The 18,017-nt window shown below is 42.1% G+C and overlaps 1 protein-coding gene and 1 long non-coding RNA gene across 5 annotated transcripts in view; one reads left to right on the forward strand and one right to left on the reverse strand.

Annotated features, from left to right (window-relative positions):
- The window catches only part of KCNMB2 (potassium calcium-activated channel subfamily M regulatory beta subunit 2), a 295,671-nt gene that overhangs the window by 16,411 nt on the left and 261,243 nt on the right, over positions 1–18,017 (reverse strand). For all 4 annotated transcript variants that reach the window (XM_078389636.1, XM_072996223.2, XM_072996224.2 and 1 more), the window contains one exon: positions 8,603–8,798. In XM_078389636.1, coding sequence (XP_078245762.1) covers positions 8,603–8,798 — 196 coding nt within the window. The remainder of the gene's footprint in view (positions 1–8,602; positions 8,799–18,017) is intronic.
- On the forward strand, positions 2,917–5,612 carry LOC144587932 (uncharacterized). Its single transcript, XR_013543193.1, has 2 exons — positions 2,917–5,474; positions 5,508–5,612. It is a non-coding gene; the product is annotated as an uncharacterized LOC144587932 (long non-coding RNA).

The raw sequence follows: 18,017 nt of genomic DNA on the forward strand, positions 1-18,017 counted from the left end.
AGGTGATCTTTAACGAGGAGCTGGGCCTTCTCCGTGGTGGCCACCTCCCTGTGGAAGGCTCTACCTGTGGAGGCTCCTTCTCTCTTAATATTCAGAAAGCACATGAAAACATTGCTTTTCAGGGATTTCAGGACACCCTCCCTTTATAACTATTCTCACTTAGTCTTATTTTTATCTGTTATATTTTGTAGGTTGCATCTTGTCCATTGCCACCATCTTGCGTGTTTAGCTGTGTAGCTCTATTTATATACTATATATATATATATATATATATATATATATATATATATATATATATATATATATATATATATATATATATATATATATATATATATATATATATATATATATATATATATATATATATATATATATATATATATATATATATATATATATATTCATATTTGTGGGTTGTGCTCTTTATGTTTATTTCATTCTCGGAAACAGCCCAGAGTAATGGCAATGCTACTAGATGGTGCAGTATAGAAGTATAATAAATAATGAATCAATCTACTTGCTTATCTTTGCTTGAGCATACTTGTCACAAGAGCCATGCAGATATATTGCCTGGTGAATTCTGGGAATTGTAGTCCAAAGACCCAAATTTGCTCATGCAACACTTTTACGTTCAATGGGGCTATCTGTTTGCTTAGATAAACTATTGACGAACCTTGCAAACACAGTTTCGCAAAATGGTTAGTTTCTTGTTCACACTTATATAACAGACAACATGAGCAATTATAAGAAGCCTTGTGCACCCAAGATTTAGGCAACAGCACCAATAGAGACTTTGCTTGTAGAACTGTGAAATTCAAGTGTCAGTTTAAATTCAAATTCAGATAAAACATCCGAGACATCTTCCTCAACTGGGTTGGGAATCAAATACATAGAAGAATCAGCTCCACATGTGAATCTTCAAAATCCTAAACCAAGTTGGCAAGGGCTTCAGCAGTCCAAGTGGCAAAGGCAGCTTCAGCCTCAGCAGTTCTTCTGGTCTTTCTGATTCAAACCTCTTACTCACAGCCCTGCTCTTTCTTAGTCTCACCCTTTTAGACCAAACCAATATTTCACAGCGGTCACACATACATCTACTTGTCATTTAGCTTTCAATGATTCTTAAAGATGACTGTTAAGATCGGTATTTATCGCAAGGACTGCTTAACAATCCTTAACAGCCATAGCTAAGACCGTCAGCATGCTAGGCCTTTTGCATTTCTATCTATTTTGACGTCTATCTATTCTCATTGCATCCAATGAAAGCCATGAAAACCTATGTCAGAGAAAACTTGCTAGTCTCTCAAGTGACATAAAACTCGTTTGCTACAACTGCCGCTCAACATGGATAATGGACCTTTGGTTGCAGCATACAGCAGTTCCCAAAACTTATTTAAATTGGCTCAGCCATACTGGATGCTCTTTGGGATTGCAACAGGAACATCTACTAAGCTGGAAGAATGCATATTTAAATTTGCTCGTGTTCTTGTGAAAATAAATGAACTCCCCCCTCTCCCCTGGTCATTTTATGTCCATATTTACGATTGATATTGCTTGGCCTGAATCTCTGATATGAGACAATCTAAACATAAGAACAGATCAGGGCACAGAAGTAATTAGTTACAAATGATTGGTTAGTTGTAATTAATTTTACATAGGACAAATAAAACTGAAGTTAAATGCAATTGGAATTCAGTGAGGAATAATTCTACCTCTTTCACAGAGAGACTTTAATATTTAGTGGCCAAAATCCTGTTGCACATTTATGGAATAGGCATAATTTTAATAGTGAATTGCTATAAGTTAAAGAATCTCCATTGGTGTTACCTGTTGCATACTGAATCTCACAGTTCAGTGTGCAATTGAGTTTTTCCCACCTTTTTTTCCTTGCATTTTTAGGGGTGGTGAGGCTTATACTGCCTTGATGATCACAAGCCGGCCCGTTGCTATGGTTTCACCAAGGCTGGCATCTGAATGGTGATGGGGGTGACTTAACAGAAGAGCTTAATGCTCAAAGGAATGATGGGAAAGAAGATGGTTAGGTTTGCCATTCCCTGCAGGAATGGCCCTTTCAAACCTCTAAAGGCAGATGATAAAACCAAGACCATCTTGCTTCAGAAATATTTTCAAGACTTGCAGTACATCGTAGAGAAAACAGGCACGGACAAGATAATATATACCTTGGAAAATGTGTGGGCGCATGCGCACATCCAAAGACAAACGAAAGTAAATGCCTGCATTGGGAAAATGGTGAACATTTTGGAAGAAATATGCATTAAACACATGTAAATTTCCAGGTGGGTGGGCAAGCTTCTACATATAGATATAGAATTGAGAAAGAAATGCATTAAAAATCGGACAGAGAAACCGTCATATTCCTAGCTGAGCACTCCAGCCTGTTGAATACTACAAGCTTCAGCTAGTAAAAATAGCATTTTTTTAACACTGAGAAACAAGAGGGCTCCGCGCATGCTCTCCCTGCACATATATAGGGGAAAGCAGGACATAGCCTGCTGCCCCAGTCAGAGCCCCAATGTCCACAAGCCTTCCACCTATGACCCCCATATGTTCAGTGGTCTGCAGGGCTGTGAAAAAGACGTGATAAATTTCTCTTTCTCACACATAACAGGACAAGAGGGAATTTACAAATTTCATGGTGCAGTGGTTCAATTGTAGTATTGCAATTAAAACTCTGCTCACGGTCAGTGTTTGGGACCAGCTGATCTCACAGCTGGCTTGAGGTTGACTTACCCTTCCATCCTTCTGTGGTTGGTAAAATGAGTACCCACTTCCTGAGGCAGGGGAGGGAATGTGTAGCCTGCATAATTCCAAAAAAATTATAAACCACCCAGAGAGTGCTTTAAGCACTATGGGATGGTATATAAGCAGCACACTTCTATAGAAAAGAAGGCCCGCTCAAACCACCTTCAAATACTTAGCATCACAACAGATTTAACTTGGAACAATTTGCTGTTTCATGGACATTAGATGCTTCTTTCCCAAGAACTGTGATGTCTGCTGCTAAGCTCTGAATGAACCAGGAAGTCTGAAGGGGGTGGGAGATGATGTCATAGTCCCTGCTACCTAAAAGGTCTGGAGGTTTTGACGCTGTTTCCCCTGGTTCCAGTGCACCACAGCTTCTAGTTGTTGTTATCTCTTGTCCGTCAACACCAATTTATGGTGACCCTATGAATGAGCAATATCCCAAAATGTCTTGTCCTCAACAGCCTTGCTCAGCTATTGCAATCTCAACCCTGTGGCTTCCTTGGCAGCATAAATCCATCTTGTATTTGGTCTTCCTCTTCTCCTGCTGCCTTCAACCTTTCCCACCATCATAGCCTTATTTTTGGATAATCTTGCCTTCTCGTGATGTGCTCAAAGTAGGACAGCCTCAATATTGTCAGTTTTGCTTCTAGAGGAAGTGCAGGCTTGATTTGATCTAGGACCTACTTCTTCTTTCTGGTGGTCCAGGGCATCCACAAAATTCTCCTCCAGCACATTTCAAAAAAAAAAAAAAAAAAAAAAAAAGATTCCCCCCCACCCCTAACTTCTAGAAAAGGAGGATAAAATGTCAATGCTGCATTTGAGAGCTCAGTAACCTGTTTTTGAATCAGGTTTTTCTTCTTGTTGTTTAGTTCTTAAGTCATGAAGGACATGGTACACTATCTAACAGAATGTCCTCTGGTATACAGATCTGAGGGACCCATATCTAAACCCTTTAACAGCTGGGAACAAGAATGCTTCCCCTCTATTTGTTGTTGTTGAGTCGTTAAGTCGTGTCCGACTCTCCATGACTGCATGGACCAGAGCACGCCAGGTCCTCCTCCTGCCTCCTGGACTTGGATCAAATTCATGTTGGTAGCCTCAATGACCCTGTCCAACCGTCTTGTCCTCTGTTATCCCCTTCTCCTCTTTCCCTCACACTTTCCCAACATCAGGGTCTTTTCCAGGGAGTCTTCTCTTCTCTTGAGATGGCCAAAATATTGGAGCGTCAGCTTCAGAATCTGTCCTTCCAGTGAGCATTCAGGGTTGATTTCCTTAAGAATTGATAGGTTTGAACTCCTTGCACTCCAGGGGATTCTCAAGAGCCTCCTCCAGCACCACAATTCAAAAGCATCAATTCTTCGGTAGTCAGCCTTCTTTATGGTCCAGCTCTCACTTCCATACATCGCTACAGGAAAAACCATAGCTTTGACTATGCGGATCTTTGTTGACAAGGTGATGTCTCTGCTTTTTAAAATGCTGTCTAGGTTTGTCATCTCTTTTCTCCGAAGAAGCAGGAGTCTTTTAATCTTGTGGCTGCTGTCACCATCTGCCATGATCATGGAGCCCAAGAAACTAAAATCTGTCACTGCCTCCATATCTTCCCCTTCTATTTGCCAGGAGGTGATGGGACCAGTGGCAATGATCTTAGTTTTTTTGATGTTGAGCTTCAGACCATTTTTTGTGCTTTCCTCTTTCACCCTCATTAAGAGGTCCTTTAATTCCTCCTCACTTTCTGCCTTCAGAGTGGTATCATCTGCATATCTGAAGCTGTTGAGATTTCTTCCGGCTTGGGATTCATCCAGTCCAGCCTTTGCCAAGATGTATTCTGCATATAAGTTAAATAAGCAGGGAGACAATATACAGCCTTGTTGTATTCTTTTCTGAATTTGAACCAATCAGTTGTTCCATATCCAGTTCTAACTGTTGCTTCCTGTCCCACATATAGATTTCTCAGGAGATAAGTAAGGTGGTCAGGCACTCCCATTTCTTAAAAAACTTGCCATAGTTTGCTGTGGTCCACACAGTCAAAGGCTTTTGCGTAGTCAATGAAGCAGAAGTAGATGTTTTTCTGGAACTCTCTGGCTTTCTCCATAATCCAGTGCATGTTAGCAATTTGGTCTCTAGTACCTCTGCCCTTTTGAAATCCAGCTTGTACTTTTGGGAGTTCTCGGTCCGCATACTGCTGAAGCCTACCTTGTAGGATTTTTGAACATAACCTTGCTAGCATATGAAACGACTGCAATTGTACAGTAGTTGGAACATTCTTTGGTACTGCCCTTTTTGGGATTGGGATGTAGACTGATCTTTTCCAATCCTCTGGCCACTGCTAAGTTTTCCAAACTTGCTGGCATATTGAGTTTAGCGCCATAACAGCATCATCTTTTAAGATTTTAAATAGTTTGACCGGAATGCCATCACCTCCACTGGCCTTGTTGTTAGCCATGATTTCTAAGGCCCACTTGACTTCGCTCTCCTTGATGTCTGGCTCAAGGTCAGCAGTCTTTCTGGTATAATTCCTCTGTGTATTCTTGCCACCTCTCTTGATGTCTTCTGCTTCTGTAAGAACTCTACCATTTTTGTCCGTTATCATGTCCATCTTTGCACAAAATGTTCTTTAATATCTCCTTTAATATCTTCTATTTTCAGATCTCTGTTTTTTTTCCTTTCTATTCTTTTCCTCTGTTTCTTTGCACTGTTCGTTTAAGAAGGCCTTCTTGTCTCTCCTTGAGTTTTGCTATAAGAAACTGATGATCAGAGCCACAATCAGCTCCAGTTCTTGTTTTTGCTGACTGTATAGAGCTTCTCCATCTTTGGCTGCAGAGAATATAATCAATCTGATTTCGGTATTGCCCATCTGGTGATGTTCATGTGTAGAGTTGCCTTTTGTGTTGTTGGAAAAGCGTGTTTGTGATGACCAGCTTGTTCTCTTGACAAAACTCTATTAGCCTTTGCCCTGCTTTGTTTAGAACTCCAAGGCCAAACTTACCTGCTGTTGTATTACAGTTTGTATTATTTCTTGACTCCCTACTTTAGTATTCCAGAGCCCTATAATGAGAAGAACATCTTTCTTTAGTGTCAGTTCTAGAAGGTGTTGCAAGTCTTCATTGAATTGTTCAATTTCAGCCTCTGCAGCATCGATGGCTGGTGCATAAACTTGGATTACTGTGATGTTGAAAGGTTGGCCTTGGATTCGTATTGAAATCATTCTATCATTTACAGTCTGAATTGAATTCGTGTATTCCTGTCCATTTTAGTTCACTGAAACCAAGGATGTCAATGTTTATTCTTGCCATCTCCTGTTCGACCACATCCAGCTTACCAAGGTTCATAGATCTTGCATTCCAGTTTCCTATGCAGTATTTTTCTTTGCAGCATTGGACTTTCCTTTCACTTCCATGCATGTCTGCAGCTGAGTGTCCTTTCAGCTTTGGCCCAACCACTTCATTAGCTGTGGAGCTACTTGTCCTCCGCTGTTCCTCAGTAGCATGTTGGACACCTTCTGATCTGAGGGCCTCATCTTTCAGCATCATATCTTTTAGCCTTTTGTTTCTGTCCATGGAGTTTTCTTGGCAAAGATATTGAAATGGCCTGCCATTTCCTGTTCCAGGTGGATCGCATTTAGTCAGAACTCTCAACAATGACCTGTCCATCTTGGGTGTCCTCATACAGCATAGCCAATAGCTTCTCTGAATTACTCAAGCCCGTTTGCCATGACAAGGCAGCAATCCGTGAAGGGGGAATCAGGTTTAGCATGTTTCTAATCAATTTAAAAGTTCTGACTACACGAAACAGGGAAGCATGGATTTATTTTGATGGCAAACATGTTTTTTTGGTTATAAATTCAGGGTTTTTTAATCAGCTGCCAAAGGGTTGTTTATTTTAACTTGCTTGTGACACAAATTTATTTTGAAGGGTTTCGGCATATGTGAGTGCTTCTGTTACAGTAAATTGTGTCTGTGAATTTGTCAGATATTGGATGCCAGGCTCATACATTTCAGGCTGCAGGGTAATGGGAGGCATAAATATCTTTCAGATAATTTTTTAAAAAAATTAATTGTACATCATGTAACTGCTTATGCAATGCAGCAGTATGTTTGAATTTTTTTTTAAAAAATGAGTTTTCCTGCAGCTGCACCACCCATAGTGTAGCTGCTCCATCAAAGGTTTTCAGGCAAGGAGAGGAGGCTGCTGTCACTTAAAATATTTAGTGTAAGAGAAGCCTTCCTCCTCTCCTCCTCCAGAATGGAGGTGAAGAAATGGGGAGGGGGAAGGATACCTCTTCTCTTCTCTGGCTGTCTCTTATCCCTCATCCTGCCTCAACTCAACAGGAATGCCCACCTTCAAGAAATAGAGAGAGAGAAATCCAGATAATGAAATTAGAGGCTCTGAAAGGGAAGTCAGGAAGCAGCCCCTATGGGACTCCGATGAGATTGCAGCGTGGCAGTGTGTGTCTGTGTGTATGTCTGTTTCATTTCCTCCTATCTGTAATACTGAATTAGCACTATCTCACTTTGGAAGAAATAAAACATTAAAATAAGTATTCAAAATAACACCCCGGCAGCAGCAGCGAGTGGCTCTGAGGGGCAACAAGCACCAGAGTGGAAAAGAGGGAATTTCCATGCAGTTCCCTGATCGGTCTGAGACTAAGCTTAACACTGGATTAAAAGTCTTCCCAAGGGGATGCAAACAGTGACACAAAACCCAAGTGATTATCACGTGACTTTACATCAATTTGGAAAAAAATCCCTGATCCAGAATCTAGTGTATTTCATTAATGTAACCATGCCCTAAGTTGCAAAGATGAGGCGCACAAACCCTGTAGCAACTTCCAAGGCTGCTTCCTGCTAAGCTAACTCCAGCCAAAACCCATTTCCTTGAAGGGTCCGACTCCATGTGACACTAAATGCATCATTAGAGACACAGTGTCAGAGCTGCAAAAAAAATATATTAATAAATGATATTTCTCTGTCTTTTCACTGAGACCAGAGCACAGGGAGAAGGTGAGTTTCCACCCTTCTCTCCCCCGTCATAAATGCATTCCACCAGACTTCTAAGGCTTACGAACAAAAGTTTCTCATTTTTTAAAGAGAGCACAGCTGCGAAGGAAGAATTAAACTTCCCTTCATTGTGCAATTCAGTTGCATTAAAATTCTTGCAAAATCCAAGAAAAAGCAAATTGTCCCTAAAGAAAATGCTAAGTTCTGTCAAATTGATTCATTTGTTTGTATTAAGGTGCACAAATGACCTGTTTAATCCCGAATCTGATATTGCTGTATTCTCAGAAAGTATTTATTGATCTGTTTTTAACAGGGAGCAGTTTTGTATCAGCAGATGCGGGGAAGTCATTTGGACATTTTGAGGCTGGAAGAAAAGGGAATGTTAATGGAAGTCATAAAGGGGTGGGAGATGACTAAGCAAGCCATGTGCTTCACAGACATGGCCACCAGATCCTTTCCACCACAATGTCCTTCATTTTCCAGACATTTATTATCATGAGGTCTAGAAACTTCCCCTTTTGAAACAACTGCAGCCACAGCCACGGCCACCATGGCTGCACTTTCCCAGCATCTTTTTCTGAATCGCAGCCAAACGAAACTCGAAGCAAAACGGAAAAATAGGACTAGCAGATTCATGTCATTGTGAGCTTTCATGGCTACCAATCCACTTCATCCCAGGGATAAAAAAATAAATGCAGGATGATCTGCTTCTCTGTGGAAGGGGAGATTATTTGAATTGATTTCGTTGTAAATTTCAGAACAACATGAAACAGCCCCTCCCCCCAGCCCTTGCAAACAAATTGCTTCAAAAACCGGTCCGCGGTGGACTATGTTCTTACCTCAGGGTTAATTTTAATGGTCTCCTCTGTGTGGTAAAGTAAGTACTTTTGCCCTGAAGAAGATACATTGACGTACACCTGCAAGCAGGGGTACTGAGAAGTTTTCCAGCACTCGGGACCACAGCTGAACGAGCAGTTAAAGGTTTCTGTGATGGAGACGTTGAGGAGGGTGCACTGGGTCTCTTCTGTCCAAACACTGGTGAGAAAAGGAAAACAGAGGGAGTTTAGACAAAAAACACACTTAAAGAAGAGCTGGAGCAGTCCCAAACACTCTTCCTCTTTAGGATGGTCCAATCATAGGAAGAATTTTGCCTAAGAAAATCATGGCACATGGAACCAAAGCTGGTTGCCAAACATCATTGGAGAATAGGCTACTGAACTATGTTGTACAGGGGGCTGCCTCTGAAGACTGTAAACAGCAGTGAGTGAAAAATAAATATCTGAACTGGTGCCCGATGTAGGAAGAATATCTTCTTGCTAATCTCAGAACTGATACAATGGCTTTGATTCCAGACACATTTCAAAGTTCTTCTGGCCTTCATCGCCAATCCTTAAGGATGATGCCAAAAAAGGAAGTCCTAAAACACATGGAGGGCCCTTCGCCTCTCCTACCCTTTTGGAATCGGTGTATAGTGTGACATTATTTTCCAGAGAGGCCAGATATTATCTTTATGGGCAACAATGAATGAGAAACAGGTTCCCCCTTTTTCAGCTCTGCAGCAATATTTATTTAATTACCAACACTATACCCCACCCACCTTGCAGTAAGCCACTACTCTGGGCAGCTACAAAAGGAATAAGCAACGAAACACTATAGGCAAAATTAAATCAATAAACAACAACAACAAAGCCCACCTCAAAACCCAAGGATCTATCACAACCCCCAAGATAGTGGAAATATGAAGAGGCTTGTAGGAGCCACAGTTAAACAATGAGCTGTAAATAATGCACATAGAGTCATCATAGACCTGGGTGAAAAGCCAGGTTTTGATTTGCTTCCTGAAACTAAGGAGGGCAGAAGCCTGGGGCACCTCTTCCAGAAGGGAATTCTACAGCGAGGTGGTCACCACTGAGAAGACCCAGTTCCTAGTTGAACATTTTCTGGGCCTCCTTGTTGTGGCCAGTGGCCACCCACAGCATCAAGAATTGGGAAGTGTGGTTGAGACAGGAGGTCAGTCATAGAGACAGGCGCTCTGTTGATTAGCAAGACAAGCCCCTCTCCTGTGGCATGTCTTCTGCAGTTGGCATCTGGACATCTCGCCTCCAAAGCTACAGGCTCAATTTGCTGCATGGCTGGGAAAAGTCTGGCTTTTGATATACCCAAATCTGTGGAAGACTGTGGGAGCAGCAGTCCCGAACACCAAATTTTCCCAACCCTGATTTAGCATCAAAACGGATCACTTTCAGGAGGACTGCAGATTTCTCCTAATCCGATCCCCAGTTGTCAAAAACAAAGACTCGCAACATTCAACAAGACTGGAGCGTTGTCAGCCTCAATTAATTTCAGGTTATTCCAGGGCTTTGATATTCATTGGTGGTGTACGGGGTGTCATGTAGGAAGCAACATCACCAGTGATTCCAGAGGAGTAATTTGACCTTAGCTGTAATTGGCAGGGATGTGTAATTAAGGGTGCCTGAGAAGAGAACGATTTTGAAATGTAAATACTGCTGGCTGGCTTTCTAATCAGGCTTCTCTCCAAACGATTAACTCTTTCAGAGACAAAAGGCAGGACACGGTGGCTTCTGGAGAAGCAATTAATGACGCATTAAAATAGGGCAGAGGGTGGGGAAACATTGGAAGCTACTACATGAAGCCATTGGTCTATCTCTGTTTAATTCTGACTGGCATCTGATCTCCATGAATTCAGCCAGGATTCTTTTCTTAGCTCTGTTTGGAAATTTTGGGAAAGAAACCAGGAATCTTCTGATGTGCTCTGACCCTGAGCTACATTTTTCTCCCCAAAGTTCAGCCCTGTGTTAACATCTGCAAACATAGGGCTGCTGTTCCTAACAGTTGTGGATACCCTACATGCAGTTGCAGTGTTTTAGGATGACACTCTTGATGTGCACCAGGGTGCGGCAGTCTAAGCAAGTAGTATGCAGAGTCAGACTTTAGAGAATGGTTTGGGTCGAGGAGAAGAAGAAGAGGCTCAGGGGGTCAACTGGAAGGGCTCCAAGGGCTGTCATTAGAAAGCAAGCTCAATTCAGGACTGTGAGATCATTGTGGAACTTCAAGAGTCTAGGTTGGTGGGTTAACTCCGGGAGTTCAGCACCTAGACGCAAAGCCAAAGGTTGAGGGTTCAATTCCCACTGTCTCTTCTGGACGAAAAACCAGCTTCTATAGTCCAACTCACAAAGAGTCGGACACGACTAAACAACAACATAGCCTTGGGTAAGCTGTGCAATTAGAGAGCAGCCCCAGAAGAAGTGGATGGTAAATGGCTTTTGAGTGCTGTTGACCCAGAAAACCCTGGAAAGGGTCGACATGAGTCAGAGGGCTTGGTTACATTTACATTTGCCTTGCAATAAGCTCGGTTCTAAATGGAATTGATTTAGAAACCATGTGACTGTCAAGCAGTATTCGAATAGCTGTTTGCGTTCCCAGGAGGCAAAGGGCAAGAGCGGTCCCTGTGTGCCCGCTTGGTGGGCTTGGCTCCTCTTTTTGTTCTTCTTTGCACTGAGGAGTGGATGATTCTTGGCAGCTGGAGCTAGCAACAGGGATAAGGATGCCACCCCAACTCCCATCCCCCTCTGCCTACATGGCTAATCACCTGGTGTCCCTGATCTGGCCTGGGCACACATTGAGAAGCCACCATGTAGCCTTTCCGCAGCTGCTGGGCATGCAATAGGACCAGGAGGGATCAGGGCCAGTGGCTTGGCCCAGGAACAGAGAGAGGGCCAGCTCTACTTCTCAGCACACCAGCTGTTGCAATGTAGCCCCCTTGCTTCTGCTGCTGTTGCCACTGCCACTGCACTCAGTTTTGACTGGGGACAAGCGAGCAAGTAGGCAGGGAGGCAGGGCCATCTGTTTGGTGCAGTGCCCTGCCTGTCAGCTGCATGGGACAATGAGTGGAAGCACAACAGAAGCCCACGCCAAGCATCCACAAGCAGACCATAATCCTTGTATCGCTGCTGTGGTATCCATCCATCCATCCATCCATCCATCCATCCATCCATCCATCTATCTATCTATCTATCTATCTATCTATCTATCTATCTATCTATCTATCTATCTATCTATCTATCTATCTATCTATCTATCTATCTATCTATCTATCTATCTATCTATCTATCTATCTATCTATCTATCTATCTATCTATCTAGTATAGTGCTGTATTAGGTATAGTGCTGTATCAGATAGCACAAAGTTTAAAAAACACAGATGGGGTGTTCACATATGTGAAACTGATTTCAATGAAATCATTCCACATTTGCCTTAAAATAAACAGACCTCTGGTGGAGGCCTAAAAACACTCTCTGCTGCATAGGAAAAACCCAATTTCCTGTCAAATTAATCTGTGCTCGTGAATACATTGTGTAATCACCTACATTTAAATTGAGTTAAAACCTGAATTTAAATATTCAGGTTATTTATAATGGAATCGGAATGGACAGTATGTAATTCTTTATTCTATGAGCATGCAAGAACTATTACTCAACTTGAAACACTGTTTTTGTTATTCAGATAATAATTTAAGATACACAGATGACATCACCTTAATGGCAAAAAGCAGCAATGACTTGAAATGACTTTTAGCAAAAGTGAAAGGAGAAACTGCCAAAGAAGGACGGCAGCTGAACATTAAGAAGACAAAAATCCTGACTACTGAAGAACTATACAACTTTAATGTTGACAAGGAAAAAGTAGAAAAGATTTTGTATACCTTGGTCTGATCACCAATCCAAATGGAGACTGCATTGAGGAAATTGGAAGAAGACTGCAACTCGGAAATGCAACAATAAAAGAATTAGAAAAGGTCATCAAGTTTAAGGATGTATCACTGGAGACCAAGGCCAAGACCTATTGTCTTCCTCATCATTATGTGTGAGTGTGAAAGCTGGACTGTAAAGAAATCTGAGAGGGAAAAAATATTTATTCATTTGAAATGTGGTGCTGGGGAAGAGCTGTGCAGATATCCTGGACTGCCAGAAAGATGAACAAATGGGTCCTAGATCAAATCAAGCCTGAACTTTCTCTGAAGGCAAAAATGAGGAAACTGAGGCTCTTACTTGGATCATATCATGAGAAGGCAGGATTCTCTGGAAAAGACAATAATATTGGCAAAGGTTGAAGGCAACAGGAAAAGAGGACAAACAAATATGAGATGCATTGACTCTATCAAGGAAGGCACAAGGTGGAGTTTGCAAGAGCTGAGCAGGGCTGTTGGGGATAGTACACTTTGGAGATCACTCATTCATAGAGTTTTTATAAATCGGATGGGCCGTGATGGCTTGTAACAACAGTGACGTCTTTTTCAAACTTTGCGTGCAGGAGCAGCCAGGAATACAAGGGATAATGCCTCACTTGTAGCAAAATTATTACATGGATCAGCAGGCTTTCCACTTGTGTGGAGGACGGTATTAACCCAATGCAAGAAGGGGAAAAAATAATCCCTGGAAGTGCTGCAAAAAGTGTTGTAAAGAACTTGACCTCCACTTTTCTTAACCAATTAAACATTATTTTGTTTCTGCTTCTAGTTGAAAGCTTAGGTTTCTCAGGGCTGCTGATCCTTCTTCATGGCTGCTCCCTGCTGAATTAGGATGGGACTGTTTTTCAGTGATAGACGCTCAAGCGTTTGTGGACTGCAGTGGGACATCGATTAGCCGATAAGGATATTAGTAAAAGAATAGACCCTCGTACTGTGAAGGAAAAGGCTACAGAGCGTAAGCTCTCCATTCCGCCATTCCTCTGATTAATCCAGGGTTTAAATTAGGACAAATGAAGGAGACTCTATGTGCGGTGCTGGATCCTGAAAAGCAAATTCCCTTCAGTACAAGCCAAATGCTATTTCTGCCAATTTTCCAATTCTTGTTGAGGAGGAAGTTTCTGTGCTACTTTCTTTTCTAAGTTCTCTATCTTGTGAATCTGTAGACAGGTTCTGAGATGCCATCAAGCCTGATGTAGACTTTGGATAGCAACCAAAACAATAAGAAAAAAAGTTCAGAATCACAGCAGTTTTAGCCCAAAATGAGACAAGCAGCGTCAACAGATGAAGTGTGTTCTTGCGTGTGGTTCCAGTATGTAATGTAAGCTTCTGAGTGCCGCATCATGCAAATGATGGCCAAACCCCTGTTGGATGGAGTCTGTCTGTGCCACAGATTGCCACGGATCAAAGGCTTCCTTTTGGGATTTCCAGGTGCCTGCAACTTCATTGCATAGCACCTGAGCTGTGTCCACCCCGGAATCGTAAAAGAAAGCCTTTAATTAGCAATCTGATGTTACAACAAGATATCACCCAATATGTCTTAGAGGTAGGAAGATAAACCCATGCTTGCATTGCGTTTGTGTACAGACAAGGCACTGCAAAATATTTCTCATCATTTTGGAACAGAGCAGAATATTTCTTGGTATTCTCGGTAAGATTTCTGACATTGACAGGAATTATCTTTCCATGTACTGTGTGAAACTCTCATGGCTGTTGCTTTGTCTGCATTAACATCTAGAGAACAGAAGCTTTGGATGGGTTGTCCGTGCCTTTTCAAAGAAGCAGTCATTCTCTGATTGTTGTGTGTGTTCTTCAAAGGGAAAGGACACTAATTGTACACAGGAACTTGCTCCACAAATTGTGGAGATCATAACCAAAAAGACTACTGAACAAAACAGATTCCTAGTCTCCTGCTCATTCTGGAAGTGAAAATCTTGTAACCAGAACTCCCCCAAGTCAACATGGTTGTGTTTTCCAGATTGTGGTCTGGAGCAATGCTGTGAGCTTCCACACTAATGCTGACACGGGACCTCGAGGGTGACAGCGCAGGCATTTAGCCCACTGTTTGATCCATTGCAGGAATGGGCTGGTGTGCTCCTAAAGCCAGCAATCAGATTATATCTTTGCTAGAGTGAACTAGCCCACCCCCAGAAGATTCCTATCCAAACTTTTCTGGCCCCTGTTTGGGGCTTCTACATTTTTGGTGCAGGTAGGATCACTCCATTTTGGTTTGTTTCCAGCAATGAACCAAAGTGAGCCTTCCACTGTCAATTTGTTTTCCTCTTTGAATTTCCCATATAGTGAAGTGGCTTAAGAAGACAGTCACTTCACAATACTGAAAAATTAAACATTTCTTCTTCTCCTCCATGGAGAGACAGAGGAAGTAAATTTCTTTTTTTTACTGGTCAATGGTGGATTTGGCTGTGTGCAGGTTTTGGGAGGAAGTTTTAAATATTTGGTTTATTTTTAATATGTGATGTAGTGCACCAGCGATGCTCTAATATAGTGTGAAAATTACTTCCTTTGGCACTCTATAGAGGAGCAGAGGAACAGTTTAATTTCCCAATATCAGGAAGTTGCTGACATCTTAAGCCACTTTATAATATGGGAAACTCAAAGAGCAAGGGGTGGGCCAAATAGGGTCACTTGAGGTGATTATGCTGGATCTGCTGATGAGCTTACCTTCGGCAGCATGGGTCACCTTTGCCTCCTTCCTGGGATAATGCGAGGCACTTAGAGTCTCGCAAGAGCATCCCTGGAGGGGAGGGTGGAATGAGTGAGCTACTTAAATGGTGTTCCCTCCTCCCTCCATCCTCTTCCTTGCTGGCAACCCACCCACCCGCCCTATTTTTTTTAGTGTGAGTTTACCTGGTCGCCTTTGGGGCTGGATAGGAAATTTTTTGCCCTTTATCCTGATTGGCTTTTGGATGCAGGGATTTTTCATCTATCCCACACTGGAGCAGGTGCAATGACATTTTGAGAGGTGGAAATATTCGATCACACAGGCGGGTAGTGTGGATAGAACAGGTTTCAGTGAGTCCCCTCACAATCACAGGTAATGTCTAGCTCATCGTGTGATTACAATGCTTGGGGGGGGGGAAGATGCACTGGGGCCACACCCAGACCAACAGTCAACAAGGAGAATGTGGCTCGTGGTCTGGGGGTGGTCAAATTGCAGCTGGCCAGGTTCTTGTTGTCTTCATGACCGTGAGAACTTGGGGCTAGGGACTCGCTCATTTGTTTTGTAAGAGGTCCGTTAAGACCCCTGTGCTTAAACCTAATTCCGCACTACGGCAGGACCCCCCTTTTATGGTGGGCAAGAATGATTATTTAATAACGTGTGGTCCATGTTTACCCCACGATACTTGTCTCGCATCATTATTCTGGGGTAATGGGGCAATGCCATTTGGATGCATTGAGCACACCAAATGGCATACCAGCCCTCTAGTGACCCTGTTTAATGCACTTTAGCTACTCCAATGAGCCAGTGTAGACAAGCCCTTTGTATTCAATCTATCTATCACCACAGTGAGTTCAAAATGGTATTACAAATTTCCCTTATGACCTGTATCTTGGCCAAACAGATTGCCAGGATGAACCCAGCATGATATAAGAGAAGGTCAGGGATTAAACCTGGATTTTTTTTCTTAGAGATTCTCCTATAGCCCTGTGCCTAAGCCTGATGGCTTTTGCTCCCATTAGTAACACACTGTCTCTAACAAGGCTCTAGGGACCTAAAAACATGTTCTGCTTATAATTAAGAAGTTCATATATATCAGGTTGAAAAGAGTATGAATCATTCATTTGTTATTTATCAATAGCATTTCAAGACTTTTGAGCATTGCCAAATCTTACTGAAATAGCCTTTAGGGATACAGTATATACCCGAAAAACAAAAAACAAAACAAACAAAAAACCAATCATTATGAGAAGGAAAGGTGCTTTTAAATGTTTTTCTTTATTCCTGTTCCTGTAACATAGCAGCAACAAAAGAAATAATTCTCTCCCCCCACCTTGATTCTGAGCCCAGTCCTTTAAAATAAACCTCCACATTAATATTTAGTTGATTAATCTCTAATCAAGCCAATTAAAGCTTTCAGACCCACACAATGGTATCTGTGTGAACATGCTAATCCTTTATGGGGTGTAAAGTCATTCCTTTCAAACAGGCCCCACTTGTTTTTGACTGGCATTAGTTATGAAAACAAAGAGAAAGAACAACCACTGGGTGCAAACAGTTTTGTTTTCTTGTTGTCCCACAAACACCCATTCGAAATTTAGTCCGGGTGAACCTTTTTCTGGACTGGGAACAGTCAGCTATGATCCCGCTGCCACCATTTTGAAATTTCCTTTCCATGACATTCTGGAAGAAAAGAAAAAGGCCACCCTAACTTTATGAAAGAGGCATGAGATTCCTTCTGTTGAGGTTGTGCACCTTCCTTGAGGCCTAAGAGATTGAGGCAGAACTTTTGTGGCATCAGTGACTGAGTCCTAAATATAACCATGTTGTGTTATCAAGTCTATTCTGACTTAGGGTGATGTTTTCCAGGTTGATAACACTTGGATATAGTTTGCTGTTCCTTCCTTCTGGGACAGCCCAGAGATTGTGCAGCTTGCCCAAGGCTGCACAAGCTGGTTCTACTCGGAAGAGTCACAATAGGGAATAGAACTCCCAACTTTTCATGGGTGGACGGACTTGAAGGGGGGGGGAACCTATGCAAAACATAGAGGGCCCGGAACCACTAAGTACCATGTTTTCCCGAAAATAAGACAGGTTCTTATATTAATTTTTGCTCCCCGCAAAAAAGCATTAGGACTTATTTTCAGAGGATTTTTTTTTCATGTACAACCATCTACATTTATACAGTCATGTCGTCATCTTCTGGTTGCTGCACAAGGGTGGAGGGTGGGGTTTCACTTAACTGGGGCTTATTTTGGGTGTAGGGCTTATAATATGAGCATCCTGAAAAGTCATACTAGGGCTTATTTTCAGGTTAGGTCTTATTTTTGGGGAAACAGGGTTTATTAAATTTGTGAATTCAGAATCTAGCCCATGCATAGAAAATGTTGTAGCGAGCGTGCTGAAGCCTCTACCAACTCAGGCCTCCAGGAGTGCTCACTCTTCTTCTTCAGTTGCTGCCACCAATTTTATCCAATATTAAAAAAAGACAAGTGTTGTTTCAAAACAAAACTTGTTTATTGGTTTAACAAAATAAAGTAAGTAAATCACAAGATGTTAATCAAGGTCTCTCACTCACTGACACACACAGACTCTTCCCTCACTGACTATTTGGCTCACCGGCCCATAGACACACTCATCACTCACTCTCTCAAAATCTCTCTCCCCCCCTTACATCATACACCCATTTATATATTCCAGCTCCTCCCCCTTCTGCACCACCTTCTGTCCCTTCATTGGCTGATGTTTCACTGCCCAGCTGTGACGGACAGGTGAGGGCAGGGCTGAATGCTACAAATGTGAAATGAA

This window comes from Pogona vitticeps, chromosome 3 (assembly GCF_051106095.1).
Source record: "Pogona vitticeps strain Pit_001003342236 chromosome 3, PviZW2.1, whole genome shotgun sequence".
Lineage (NCBI taxonomy): Eukaryota > Metazoa > Chordata > Lepidosauria > Squamata > Agamidae > Pogona > Pogona vitticeps.